Raw genomic sequence first — 15,217 nt, 5'->3', positions numbered from 1 at the left:
GAGCCTCACTTGTCTAAGACACTGAGTTTTTGAGATCCTAACTGGGTACTTTGAGATCCTTTCAAAATATATTTACAGTGTACTTCGAGATCCTTTCAGGGGTGCTGTGAGAAGTCATGAAATGTTAGCACTCTTAGGTGTGCAAACTGATTCACAAGATAAACCTAGAGGCCGCATCCACACATGCAGACACGTGTGGTTTGTGGTGCAGCAAACTGCACTTATTGCACCTTAAACCTTGCATGGGACTGCTAATTGGCAGCACCTGGTCAAAATTTGTTACTCAGATTTCATTAGTGAATGATTATCTATGACTGCAGGTAGAATCAAATCCACAGCTTGTTCAATTTGAGCTGTGATGGTTCCACAGGGTCAATAGGAGTAAAATGCAATTAAAAACCCTTAAAACGGATTATATTCAGGGACAGATTGGTTAGGTAGGTGTGCCATTTTGAACAATCCCTGTTCAGAATTAAAACTGCATTTTAAGAGCCTGTGTACTGCCAACTTGCCTCAGCTCTCATCTAGGTTGAAGAGTAGGAAACACAGCAGCACAGGAAGCATTCAGTACATTGTAGGATACAGTCCTTAGACCAGTGGCTCTCAACCTTCTTAGGCTCCAAGCACCCCTGGACTTAAGGCACCCCCTATTAGACTCATGGCAGCCCTCAGAAATGCCAACTCTTAGTTTTTGCTAATTTTTGTGACTACAAAAAAATAATAGCACAATTCTTCCGTTGCTAACCACTTTGAAAGATCACAGCAGGTCAGCATGTTTTTAACATGGTGGATTCTGATTTGAAATCTCTGGCCACATTCAGATGAGCAAGGGCACGCTCTTGCAGCAGCACAAATAGTAGTGGCATGCACGGCCCTGTACAGGACCTTTGTTGAGGGCCACTGCCCTGCTATGGGCAAACTGCACATACCCAGCTCCTTCCAACTGGAGTCCATGTGTTGCAGGGGTGGTGGGCTGGCTGGGGCGCAGGGTGCCTCAGTGCTGAGCTAGCTGGCAGGTAGACCCAATACTGAGGAACCCTGCACCCCAGCCAGTTGAGAAGCAGCATGTGGAGATGGGGGAGCAGACAGCCCAAGGCTGATGCCCCTGACAGCCCAGGGCTGCCTGCTCCCCCGTTACTGTGTTTTGCAGAGCCTCCATGCTGAGGCACCCTGCAGCCCAGCCAGCAACTCCGCAGCACTCCCCCAGCCAGCCTGCTCCCCCGTTTCCATGTGCCGTAGTGGAACCCCCCATGCTGAGGCACATGGAGACGGGGGAACAGCCAGTCCAGGGCTGCCTGCTCCTCCATCTTGAGGCACACTGAGGCATGTAGTGCCCAGCACACATCCCCATGGCTTCCCTGCACTGCTTGCGGCCCAGAGCAGTGCAGCAGGGTGAAATGCTGCCAGAGGCATTGGGGAGATGAGCAGTCCTCAGGCAGCTGCAGCCACGCAGGGGGCAACCCCATCAGGAAGCTGTGCACACTGGCGGGGCAAGGGTGAGCAGGAATGCAACAAGGTGTGGGCTGTACCAAGATGAGGCTTGGCTCCATGCAGAGTGCTACAGGGCCAGCCACAGGCTGGGTGGAGGGGAAGGGCACTTGCTGCCCTTGATCCCCTTGATCCCCGCTCCTTCCCATCCACCCCTGCTGGCTCCCAGGACCTGTCACACAGCCAGCAAGCCAGCCAGTCCTCCACACACCCCAAATGCCTACACCCCAACACAGCCACAACCATGGGAGATTGGTGCCTCCTGAGTTAGGGGGGCACTTTCCCTGCCCCCCCCCCCAGTGGCCTGTCAGTGACAGGGGAGGTGTCCCCCACAGCACATCGTGCAGGCCCAGAAGGGCCAGGGGTGCGCCCGGAAGTGCCAGTAACCCTTCTCCTGGTGCCCTCACTCCCCAGCTGGTGCTCTTGCGGGGCACCAGTGCTCCTGCCTGCCGATCGCCTAAGTGGGAAATGCTGGCTGTCAGGGGGTGCACCACTGCTCTCAGGTGGTGCACGTGCACCCCCTATATATCGCCACTGGCCACAACACACCCATTTCCCCTCCCACAAAATATACAAAAGTAAGACTTTATTTTGAGCTATTATGCAATTACTTCTATATACACTACTCAAAAAAAACCATAAGTCAGGACAAAAATTATTTTTGAACTAAAATATTTTATAGTAGATATTTGATTTTTAGTGTATATTTTGTTTTTTTATCTATAATTTGTTAAAAAGTTATCTTCTGAAGGATTTGGTGTGTGTGGCCCTTGACAGCTTGTCAAAACTTGTTAAATGGCCCTACAGCCACAATAATCACCTACCCCAGTTTTAGAGGGTCTCTTTTCAGAGTAGAACTGTTCTACAGCAGTGCTTCACAGATGATTCCCCTGGCATTTCTAAACTGCTGATGGTGTATATCAGGGAGGGTAATGAACCAAGGGGTAGATCACTCTAGATATACTCAATTTATTGCTCTCAGTCTACAGCAGTGGTTCTCAACCATTTTAGACTTGAGGCACTTCTTGGAATATACCAGCTCTTCGGTTTTACTCCTTTTTTGGCTACAGAACGATAATAGAGCAATTTTTCTGTTGCAAAGAACTCAGACCACAACATGCCAGAATATTTTTAACAGTATGGATTCCTCTTTGAAATCTTTGGGCATCTTTACACATGCTTTGTGGTTGAGGTGGTGCTTTAATTAGAGCAGCTCTCCGGAGCTGAACATATGAGATGCCAAGGCTGCTGGAGGGTGCTTATATTAGCATGCTCCACAAGACTTAATTAATCGAGTCTGCTCTGACGTACTGTAATTATAATCTATCAGAACAGGCATCCTGCATGTCTACAGGCACCCTTTGGTTTTATCCTGTGAATCATGTTGGGTCACCTAATGGTGTTAATATGGCATAGCACTCCATGGCTTTCTTGAAACATCTCAAGGAACCCTGAGAATCACTGCTTTAAAGCATCAGTTTCTTCTACATTTGGAAACAAGATGCTGGACTAGGTGGAGCATTGATCTGACCCAGTGTGGCACTTCTTCTGTTTCTAATGCCAGGATAGCTACCAGCATCTGTTAGATGATGAAGTGTGTTTTGAACTGGAAATTCAAACTGGAATTTGTACTTACATTTTTTTCATAAAATTGTAATTAACAATTGAAAACACTCTAAAGTATTTATAATATGTCTGCCAACTGATTAACAAAGTGCTAACTCTTTTGCATTTTTAAAGATTTTCTTTTTATATATTTTAGCAAATCTATAAAACTATTAAACTAGAAATGTACAAATACAATTCTGGTCCTAATTAAAGGGAGCCAGAATTGTATTTGAGTTCAAGTAACTTTCTTTTACATTTCTTCATTAAGAAACAGATTAACATAAAATGATTAGTTATTATGTAGTAGATTTGATAATTTGTTTCTCTCAATTTGCATTTCAATAAATATGTAATTGCTATATAAACACAGTGATTAATGGATATGAAAATTACCATACAGATCCAAAGCAAAATGGTTAGTCCATGTTTAAGAAAGGAATATATGAGATTGTTCACACTCATAGTTTAAAATTAACTATACATATAATGCACAGGAATAAACTTCTTGTATTTGTATTTGCTTTTTAGAACCATAAAAAGTAATTCAGGTAAACAGAAAAACAATGTAAAATCACATGGATTACATACGTTTGCAAAAGAGGCATCTTATAGTGTGTTTTTCCTCATGGTGGATCTCAAGATTAAATATTTTACTCATGAACGTGAAATATAGAGTTTGTAAGGAAAAACTGATGATTACCTGGCACCTAGTATAATAAGAATTTTTGTATGTCAACTTTTGCAAGAAGGGACATAGTAGTCCATTGCATTTGAGGTATTTTGTTACATTTTAAATTGGATTAATATCGCCTTTTATAGCATTGTGAAAATTCTGTGATACATTTTCACAGGGAGATCAGCATTTTACAATATGGGTGTCACTGCAATATTTATGTGAACATGACATATGAACATTTTTGACACTAGGAACAGGGAGCTCTAATGTCAATGTCAGTCTATAAATGAATAGACAGATTCCTCGTTTGTTAGAATTTAAATTTGCAATTATAAAGTAAGATTTTACATGTTCAGTCAGGCATGTGAGGAAAGGTTAACATGGATCAGATGGGACGTCCTACTTAAACCAGCAATCTGTCCTAAAATTAGATGATTTGTATTTGGTTGTCTATCTGGAAGTAAAAGGTAACCTTGACCTCTGTTTTATTATTGTAGACTAGCACTGCTATAGGTAAGGCCTGGCATCTCTTTGTATAGAAGTTGATTCAGAGTTCCCTAAGAACTTCATGCTCAGTGATAAATACTGTTTTTCATAGGAGTGCTAAATAGACATAGCATCCGAAATTTGGGGTAATTTCAGGCAGGGCTTCAAAAATATATATCCTTTGACAAAATCGGTTTGATTTTCTGACAGTTTTTTTTATTGTGCCAGGAGCTATGAGTGTGGCTCGGATTGTCCCAAAATTTATCTTTGCCACTTAAGGCTTATCACAGCCAGTGAATGATACCAGTGTCTTTTTGCAGGACTTAAAGTAATTATTGACGTTTAAGTTAAGAGCTCAAATACATCAGCAGCTGGATTCAGAACAAATTAAATGAATGTAGAAACAAGATTAGCACCTGAGTCAATATTACAATGTCTGCTACAACAGCTATGTCATTTTAAGAGAGCAAAGAAAAATTATACCCCTAACTGACAAAAAAAGCTTGGTATAGATGTGGCCATACTGACAGAAGGCCAGAGGGGTTTTTTTGGCTTTGCTTATTTTGTTAAGGAAAGTGGTATAAATGTCTTTAGAAAAACTCGTGTCAGAAAATGCACCCTCTCCATCAGGAGGCTATGCGAACACCAGCTATGTTGGCCTAGCTATCGGTGGGCATGTAGCATCTGATAAAATAAGCCACTATTTACAAAAGTTTATGCATCTCTTATTTAGTTAGTCTACAAAAGGCTGGGGTCATGCTATTGTTTTTAAACCTGTGTTGCGCTCATTAACTGTGAGTTCAGATTCTGCCTTTGACAGAAACTCGAGAATTATCAGTGGGCATGTTGCTACTACCTGCTTCTGCTGAGGAGATTTCTTACTTTGGAAATAGGTCTGAGTTATAGACCTATTTGAGAACATTATTTCTGAAAGGTAATAAATTACACATTGTCTGTACAGGTACTTGAGCATAACTACTAGGTATGTTGCTGGTTTTTGTGAGCTATGATCTGAGGTCCGCTGGGCCCCACTCCCAAGGGAAATGTGAGTTGTTCTCCCTGACTTTCCTTCCCATATGAGTTGGAAACTGGTGTGGGGGCTGCCTCTGGGTGAGGAGCTCAGAACAGACATGCTTCCTACATGGCACGGGCTCTCGGGAGGCGAGAATACCCATTGAATGGGGAACTTCACACATCCCAGAGCTGTCACTTCAGGCAGTATTTATCCCCATAGGGTGTTCTCCTTCAGTTGGGAACATCTCATTGTGATAAAAGTAAGAAACCTCACACCTTTCTGAGTCTCTTGTGGTAAAGAAGGTCATATAAAGCCCTTTTCTTTGTGGTAGGTAATCTGTACCTCCAGTTTCCTGCCTCTTTCTTCCTCCTTATGGTGTATGCATTCCTTACAAACCTATTGCTTTCCCATAGCCACCCTAAATTTCCCAGAAGTACAAAAAAGAAAGGAGGAAACTGGAGTTGGTGTGTGTGGCAAAGGAAGGGGTTCAGTGCTCAAAGCACAAGGAAAGTCAGCGAAGAGAGTGTTTGAAGCAATGGCCCTGTTGGGGGGAACATGGGAGAGGTTTGAGCAGTGATAGGGAGAACTGCAGGGGGGGAATGGGAGAGAGGTCAAAACATGGAGGAAGCGTGCTGAGAAAACTGGAACAGAGAGAAGAGGAAGGTGAGAAGGAATATGGTGGAAATCTGCTGTTGGGGATGTTAGGCCTTTGGTTTTATTTTTCATATGAATGATAGAACTTGTCCTTATCACTGTAGTGCCAGTGTCTCAGTCTTTAACACAGCAAGTTATCGTGCCAGCATCCCTGTTGACATGGATGCTTGGGGCACAGACAAGCTGACCTGCCCAAATTTACACAGGATATCTGGCAAAGGGCAGAAAACTGCTTCTAGGTCCTGGACCATCCTTTCTCTCATGTCTCCAAGTGATTCCATACTAGCTCTTTCACTGTCTTGTATCCTCATTTCCTCAGCCTGCAGATCCCATGTCTGTATTTGTGTCTTTGTGTGGAAGGTGGTTAGGGAGGGAGGATCCGGGCACAGAGACGGAGGATCTGGAGGAGGTGATACACCGGCAGTAAAGAGGCCATGCAGCCAGTGCATTCTGTGGCTGAGTAATCCCTGCTAAAAGCCACCGGCAGTGAAGGGGGAGAGTTGGGTTGTGGTACATGGAGATGTGGAGAAATTTCTCGTTAAAATCAAGCAACTTATATACACCAAAACGTTAATGCAGACTTCTGGTTGTCAGTTGGTGCCTAGCATTCTTGCAGAATATGGAGAGTTGCTAACCTTAAATTAACCCCTGAAAATCAGGAAATGCAGGTGCGGTATACCCCACCACCGGTCTGTCTGCTCTGAGTAATGCTCCTTTTCCTCACTCTGTTCTTTGAGATGCTACAGGAAGCATGTCAGTGCGGTAGTGCTGTGTAGATTAACCTTTTCTTGACTGCTATGACAAAACTAGCAGTCAAGGACCTTCCCACACCTAAATACTGAACTTGCTGCACACAAATCAAGTAAAATATTAGCACCCTTTCCATATAGCTCTAGTACATTTCTTGAGACATTGCTTTTACTTACTCTTCTCTACACCTGACGAAGTAGGCTGTAGCCTACAAAAACCTTTCTGAATGTATTAATGTTTAAAGTTCCCCTTGCCCTGTCTTCTGCCTGACTTCAGAGTAACATGGATTACCTCTCTCTACCAATCCTAAATGAATGTTCTGGGATTGGTATATGCTTTAATTTTGCATTTTCTGATTTTCAGGTGTTTACATTTACCTTAATCCTTCATTTCCTGCTATTTAGAGATTTGTTAGCCACTCAGTTCATTCTGAACTAACACAAGGTAACTTTAACTTTGCATTACAGAAGTTTGAGGCATATAGTAAAAATCACATTATCATCAAATGATCTACTCACTTGCCAAAACATTGCTATATTCTAGCACAGGGGTGCTCAACCTTTTTAGACTCAAGGCACCTCTTGGAACTCAGTTTTTACAATAGATATAGAATAGAGCCATTCTTCTGTTGCAGAGACCTCCAAAACCCCACAGCAGGTCAAAATGTTTTTGACACTGTGGATTCCTGTTTGAAATCTTTGGGTTTATCTCTGAAGCATGTTTGTGCCCCTGATAATGCTAACATTATGGCACCCCACTGTACATTTGAAAGGTTCTCAAGGCATCCCAGGGTGGTGTAGCACATTGGTTGAGGATCATTGTTTTAGCAAATCTGAGAAGTAATTAGTTATGTTAGTCTGAAGTCAGGGAGAAGGCAAGGTAGATTTGCATTTTATGGTCTAACTAAAGATTGGATTAAGAATTAGACTCTTTAAGTCACTTCAAGAACCATCAATGAGCTGTTGTAGGTAGAGATCATCCTTGTATTGAGGGATTGCTAGTGACAATGAGTCTAACTGAATCAGAGATGTCTAGTGGAAGCTTATTCATCAGACACTGTGTAGGAACACAGATCTATCCTGCCTTTTGCTGAGGAAATCAGCCTTCCTGAAAAGGAATAACTAGTTATTATCATCTCTTTCTTTCCAGTGAGCTCCATCCCTTCCCTCCCTTCCACAACATGCTCCCTCTAATTTTCAGTGGCCTCACTCATTGCCCCACTTTAAGTTTTTAAGACACTTCTTTAGGTTCTTATCAGTACCTGAAAGATGCAACAAACCATTGATAGTTTTATTACCTCCCCTAAGTTTTTAGAACAACCTATTCTTGTTCCCGTACTAACGTTGACTCACCTATATAGCTCAGCTGTCTTGTATATACTGGCGAGAGCCAGACCAATACTATATTAGTTCAAATATAAAATGCCCCTTTTCAAATCAAATATTTTTTCTAAAGATGGCCTGTTCTTAAAGTCTGTTAAAAATAAAAAGCTTCTCTATGCACTGTAGAGGTTTTATGCCTATAAATTGGTCTTTATTTGATGTTTTATTTTTTTCTTATATTGAGAGAGGGAAAATTTGGTTGCCTCTGAAATTCAAGAGTGTTTTAAATTCATCCTTAAATTGACTTTAAGAGCCCTCGAATTTCAGAGGTAACCAACTTTTCCCCCTCTCAATTAAATCCACCCCCATTAAATATAGGCCAGTTTACAAGAATACAACCTTGGTAGTTCACACAGGAACTTTTTATTTTTTATAGAATTTAAAAAGGCCATTTTTAGGGGGGAAAAAAAGTATCATAGGGTATCTATATTATCTCAATATAAATTGTACCATTAAAACAACATTGAAGTTGCACAGTCAAACGCTTGATGGTTCAGAAATGCCTGGTATATAATAGCTGTTTATGTTGATGGTTTATGACAATTGCATAATCATGTGCTATTCACAGATATGATGTTAGGTTATTTTAACTAACAGATTCTACATAGTGTATTGGAAAGCACAGTGTAGAAAAAAAGCAGGTGTATATTTTAACACATAGCACATATTTTAAACTAGTCAAGTTAAATCCTAGCACTGTACTTGGCCAGTTAAAGACAATGTGTTTTGTGTATGATAAAGCCCAGTCTACATGAAGAATTTGTATCAGTGTTACACAGTATGGTGCTTCCTTTCTATCTGGGAATAGCTTCACGAGCTTTAACTGTATCCACACTGGGGGTGAGGATACTTACTATTTCAATTACCTATACATTTAAAACAGTACCACTTTTGTGTGTATTAGCTGATATGTTCATCTCACCTTTAAATAGTAGGATGTAGGAACACAGTTTACCATGAGACAAGCTAACACATCAACTACACCACTTTCTCCCAGAAAATATGAAATCACATACCTCACTTTGATCGAGAGAAAAGCTACCTCACCTTTACCACAGTGTAAGAGCATTCATAAAGACAATTGCTGTAGAAGAGCTGACATGCTATAATGCAGTCTTGATTACTTCATGAGACCTTGTTTGTGTGCCCATAGCCTTAGCTGAAACCGGTGCTAACAGTATGTACAGTGAATAACACAGTGTGGGACTCTATCTTGGCTGTGTCCTTTTAAATAATGAAAGGTCTCAAAATTGAATATAGTTTTTGTTCTTTGAAAACTCAAGAGTGCCAGATTTGTTGGCTTTAAGGATCTTTTCAAACAGGAATTGAAGTCTGCTAATGCACTTTTTCTTCTTAGATAATACAGACTTTTAATAGGAATACTGCAGCTGTTTCTACTCTTTCTTCATCTGTTTGTTAAAGTAGTACAAATTCTTTCCATTATGTCTGAGACAGCTTAGGTCAGAGAATAACACTGTGTTACAGCTCTGGTAAATGATCACCCTATATAGCTTTAGCTGCTTTCAGGATTACCTGCCATGTATAGCAAACAGAGTAATGGTGCTGCTTGTATAGTTCTTGTTCTATAGGAAATCTATAATCTCTTTCCTCGCACATGGAATCATTTTTAGTGTTCAGTTCCAGATGTTTAGGGATGAACTTTTCAATGGCCTGAGCTCAGAATCCGTATCAGCCTCAATTCCAAAGATAGGGATATTTTGGAAGTACTCAAGATCCAAATCCAGATTCAGTTTTCCCTGCAGCAAAGAATTGTTTTTATTAAGTGATTTTACGTTTGGAATCTTCTGCTGTTTCCTGTCTTTGTTAAAGTTCAGAATTTCACGTGGCCTTATTCACTGTTTATTTCCTTGAAACTGAATCTTTCCTCTGCTGAATTGAATTTTTGAAGATCCCGTCTTTGTATGCAGGGCCAATGTCGCATCTTAAAAAGGCTTCAGAGCTCTTTTGGAAGGGGCTGACTGCATCACTACAGCTGTTACTGCCCAAACCTTCCTAGCTAGCCTGACATCTGGTTCCTAACACCTCTTTAAAGGGGGAGCAGATCAAGTTCTTTCTAACCTATCTGTTGAAAATAAAATGTTTATTTTCTGTTGTTTCCAAAGTATTAATTTGTTCTCAATGGAATATCTGGGGGTGGAGGGAGAAGGGTCCCCCCTCCCCCATTTTTAGTATTCTGTACATTTTGTGGCTTCTGAAATCATTTGCCATAGTAAGTAAAAATAAATAAATAAACTCTCCTGTGATCTTATTTAATTGACTATCATAGCAGTGAATTAAGGTAAAATGTTTCAGACATGATAATATAATAGCTCACATTTTTCATTTTATTATCTTTTTGAAGCACTGCACAAAAATATATTCAGGTGGACTTTAGGATTTAAAAAACAGTACACAGTACACAGATATCTTAAATAGTGCAGTTCTACATGTTATAAGAGAAAATAACCATTAATTTAAATGGTACTGTAAGTCTGTAATATGAAGTTTATCTGAAGATGTACTAAAAGGGATCAAATCTACTTGTCCCAATACTTCCTTTAGATACCCTTTAGTACAAAAGGCCTTTCAAAAAAACATGTCCCTTGTAGTCTTTACTAATGTGCTTAACACCTATTCTTTGGTTGTAGATGTGATTGTGTCAATGCCATAAAAGGCTTTGTGAAGACAGTCAATTGCCAGGTTACCTGTAGAATGTCATTCACATATTCTTAGTTTGAATACTTCAAAGGTGATAAAAGAGAACAAATAAAGATGTGATAAGGGAAAAAAGACATTTTTCTCCCAATACCTAAAAGCTAAAAAAAAAAAAAAAAAAAAAAAAAAATTTTTGGGAAGGCGGAAACCATCTGTCTGTCACATGGTTAATTAGATACAGGGTAATGTTTCTGAACTTTTTCATTCCTTGGAAAAGAGTCCAAGGAAATAATCACTAAAGTTAGCTGTGCTTTGAAGTTGTCTTTGCCAGACCCATAATTTTAGTGCTGTGAAAAATGCACTAAATATGTGAGGCTCTTATTCTGCTGCTGGAGCACTAAGGGACAGCGGAAGTGTACAAAGCAGTGCACAGGAAACTTATTTGCTCTAGTAGCATATCCCATAGGAATACTATCTTTTAAGAGATTGTGTTAAAAATATGTGCGGTGGCATTGTCTTATTCAGATATTGTAGTGTGTGAAAATAAATAAAAGAAATTCACATACGTTTAGTGCCAAGCAGTTTGTGAAAATGGTAGTTTCTCTTTTGCCTGTTACAAAGTGCTCATCAAAAACATCAGTTGTGTTGTCTGATTTGATTAAAAATTCCAGATTCCTTCTTGTTATTTCTGGGAGTGATTTAACTGTGATGGCATAATGCCTAGACATTGTCTTTTCCTGCCCCTCTGATGTGAGTTTTGTCCCCTGTGCTGTCCTTTTGATCCGTTCTCATGAAATGCATATTCTGTACTACAGGAGAATTTTTCAGTCACAATTACTTTATTTGTGTTACCATCTATAGATGTATGTGGAAAGAAAACATATATACATCTCACTAAATCCCACTATGGATTTAGTTGATAGTGTTGAATGTTCATCAGTCATCCTCGGGGAAAGATCAGAAATGTTGATTGCTTATTTGTTTTCATCCTAAACAATGCACAGAAAAAAATAAAACTAGGTTATCACCAGTTAGAAGTGCAGAGAATTAAAAAAATGGAAGTTGGCCAGTGATGTTAGAAAAGGAACACATTAACCACTTGTTGGGGAGGAATTTCTGTTACATTATGCCATATGAAATTAAATATTCTTGCCTAGAAAAAACTTAGGTGACTAACTTTTGAAAGCATGGCTCCCTTGAAAATCTCATTCCTTGATTTGAACCACCCTTGAACATTGTGACGTAGCTATAACATGACAGTGATTGAGCATTTTCATGCTAGAGGAGTTATATAATGTTCTCTACCTTTAAACAAACTTTCACAGAATAAATTAGATATTAGTATACAAAGGATAATTACTTTAGGATAAGAAAACAAGGCTGATGCGGCAGTAAAGACACCTTTTACTGGACCAGGCTTTCAGGCACAAAAATCATCTGTGTTAAATTGTTATGCAATAGAATTCTCATTAAAAAAATTAAGCTCATCTCTTTACTCTGATTGGCAAATTTATTGTGGAAATATATAGTATTTCAAAAGTGCTAAAAACTGTTTGAAGGTGTAATGGCTTACCAAAGACACTTCATAGACACTTTTAAATACTTAAATCTAACAGGTATCTGAGGGATACTGAACAGGGCAGGATTTTATTGTATTGCCTTGTGTGATGGGAGAATAGAGTAGATGTGTAGGTGAGTCCATATACTTTGACTAGTTTCTCTTTGGGGAACAAGTACATTTATTAACCAGTCAGGGAAGGGGTGGTCCAGTGGTTACAGCAATGAAATATAGACAGTGTGGTTTGCTGAAAGTCTTGAACATCTTTGTGTCCTAATTTACCTCTCTAATATGGCTTACAGTGCTTACTTCAGAGGGGTTGTTGTAAGACTATTATTCTGACTTACAGTATTACTTGTTCATCTCTCTTAGACTGTGCATATGCTCTTATGCTTGTTGTACATACAGAACAGAGTTGTAATTCAGGACTAGGGCTGTAGCCCCTATTTAACAGGAGCATAATTAAATTATAAATTAAAAAAACAAACATGATGAGGTCACAAGCATAGGTGGAAAGGATATTAAAATAGGAAAGAGCTGTTTCATGCAGAGTCCTGGTACATTTCCAGTCTCACAATCTTATCATTTTAATGCAGCTTTCTTGTCTGTCTTCACCATTCCTTCCCCTGCCTACACCTGTGTGCATGCACCTATGCATGTGCACGCGTGTGCACACTCTCCCCCCATATAGAACATACAGACCCAGCTGCTGCTAGAGCATTTGGTCACACCCATCCGCCCACCTAACTACTGCTAGAGTATTTGGTTGTGCACACACACGTAGGACATAGGATGCACACATACAAATCCAACTGCTGCTAGAGTATTAGTTCACGCACGAACACACACAAGCATATAAGCCATATGGACCCAACTGCTGCTAGTGTATTTGGTCACAGGCACACACGTATAGTCCATATGGACTTACCTGCTGCTGGAGAATGTGGTGACATACAAAGACCCCAATCTAGCCAGCTGCTCGTGGTGGCTCTACTCAACAACTGGCAAAGTGTTCCTTGGGAAGGCACCTGGTGCTCAGGGTGCAAAACAGCTGGCAGAGTATGTGGGAGTGCCTGTACTTTGTGCTGGCTGTCAGGTGGCAGCTGAAGCTTATATGCCACTTGGCAAATGTGGTGGAACTCTGTAGGCACAAAGGAGACATCTGATGCCACAGAGGAGCTGTGAGCATAGATGTGCTCAAAGCCTTGCCAACAGAATTTTAGTTCTGCCAACAAAGCTTTGTCGTATATGCTAGGCCTTACTTTGTAACCACCAGTGTTAGCCTTGCCGTCACTTTTTTGCATTGAGGTCTCTCTTACAGAGGCATTTTCTATTCAAGGCTGAATCACCAGTACCATCAAACATATAATACTTCAATATTCATTTAAGCCTCTCTATAAGAAATGTATCCAGTTTGCCCTAATAGGTGATTTTGAAATTGCCAAGAAACATGAAATATATTTGGTGAAATAGTGCAAGACACCTTCAAGTCTTATCAAAAGGTAAATTAACTAATTGCTATTTTAAAGATTAATCAGATGCTTGAAAAGATTAAACCCAAATTTTGTTGCAAACAAAAGTGTAAATTATGTTTAAATTTATTCTTTCTCTGCTCTGCTACTGTATTACACTTTAGTTGTTACTACAAGAGAAATTAATTGCCATATTTAATTTTTATTTCCTCTGATGAGAATTATTTCTTGTTTCAAAGTAGTGCTGCACTAACTACATTTGACTGTGTTACAGCTAGAGCAGGCCTGGGATATAAAAAATTTATAAGACAGTCTAACGTGCCAAATTCATGTTGACTCCATTATCCATTATTCATTTGATTTTGTTATTGTCATAGTTCTTTAACTTGGTAGGAGGAGGGAATATTCTGACTTATTGTGTAAATATTCTTGCATTTTAATCTGCTTCTAATATTTATTGCTTTTAGGTTTACAGACAAGATTGTGAAACCTTTGGTATGGTGGTGAAGATGCTGATTGATAAGGATCCTTCATTAGAAAAGTCTATTCAGTTTGCTCTCAGACAGAATTTGCATGAGATAGGTGAGCGATGCATTGAAGAACTAAAACATTTCATTGCTGAATATGATGCTGCCAATCAAGAATTATCAGAGTCCTTTAAAGAGGGGCAATATTAAGAAAAAAAATATGCTTTTAGATTTTCTGTAATGTATATGCCATTAATATATAAATATGCTTTTCGTGGAGAAGGGGAGATCTTACTGGAGATTTGAACCCAAGGCCCATGCTCTTTCATAGTAGCTAAGCTTGTTCACTGTGGTCTCCACAGTATTCTTCTTTTCTGTATTTGTTGTCTGACATTTCTTCCTTTGAAGAGGATATGCATTTCAATAATGATGTAAAGTGACACTATTTTTGAAAACCTTTACACAATTACCTAGGGAAAAAAAGACATGTTCATTCTGATTTATGTATACTTTTGTTTTGTTGTTTAGAAGTGTAACTGAGCACTGTATTTTTATTAAAATAACAAGAAGCAAGCTCTTCATTCCTCAACTTATTCAGGAACTTAGTTGTTTTGTTGCTTATGTACAATATAGAAAAAATTGTAAGTGTGTTCATCAACATGCTTTACTTTTTCATTTATTGTAGCTTATAAAGTTCAGATCCATTCTGAAAAATGGAATCTGGAAATTTATTTTTTGTCTCTGACTGCCAGGGCGAATTTGCTCACTTAACATCCAGACTCATCGACTTTATAATTATCATCCCTGCAAACTCCATTTAACATTCTACAGACCAAAAAAAATAATCTGTAGGCTGGCTTCTCCTTTTTGTTATTTCTGTGAAACTATAATTGGATTTTCCTCTTTAGTTAACTGTTTGAACTCTTACGAGCTATTTTGACTCAACAGGCTCTATCTAGAATTTAAAAAAGGACAACGGTAGTTACGGAAGGGAAGCAAGTCCCTG

General features: G+C 39.5%; 1 protein-coding gene across 5 annotated transcripts in view; it reads left to right on the top strand.

Annotated features, from left to right (window-relative positions):
• Nucleotides 1-14,800, top strand: part of PPHLN1 (periphilin 1) — a 118,424-nt gene extending 103,624 nt beyond the window's left edge. For all 5 annotated transcript variants that reach the window (XM_019543364.1, XM_019543367.1, XM_019543366.1 and 2 more), the window contains one exon: nucleotides 14,212-14,800. In XM_019543364.1, the coding sequence (XP_019398909.1) occupies nucleotides 14,212-14,421 (210 nt within the window). In that variant the 3' untranslated portion in view covers nucleotides 14,422-14,800. The remainder of the gene's footprint in view (nucleotides 1-14,211) is intronic.
• Nucleotides 14,801-15,217: the final 417 nt, after the last annotated feature.

This window comes from Crocodylus porosus, unplaced genomic scaffold (assembly GCF_001723895.1).
Source record: "Crocodylus porosus isolate Cpor-Errol unplaced genomic scaffold, CroPor_comp1, whole genome shotgun sequence".
Lineage (NCBI taxonomy): Eukaryota > Metazoa > Chordata > Crocodylia > Crocodylidae > Crocodylus > Crocodylus porosus.
This window is presented reverse-complemented; position numbering and strand designations above follow the sequence as displayed.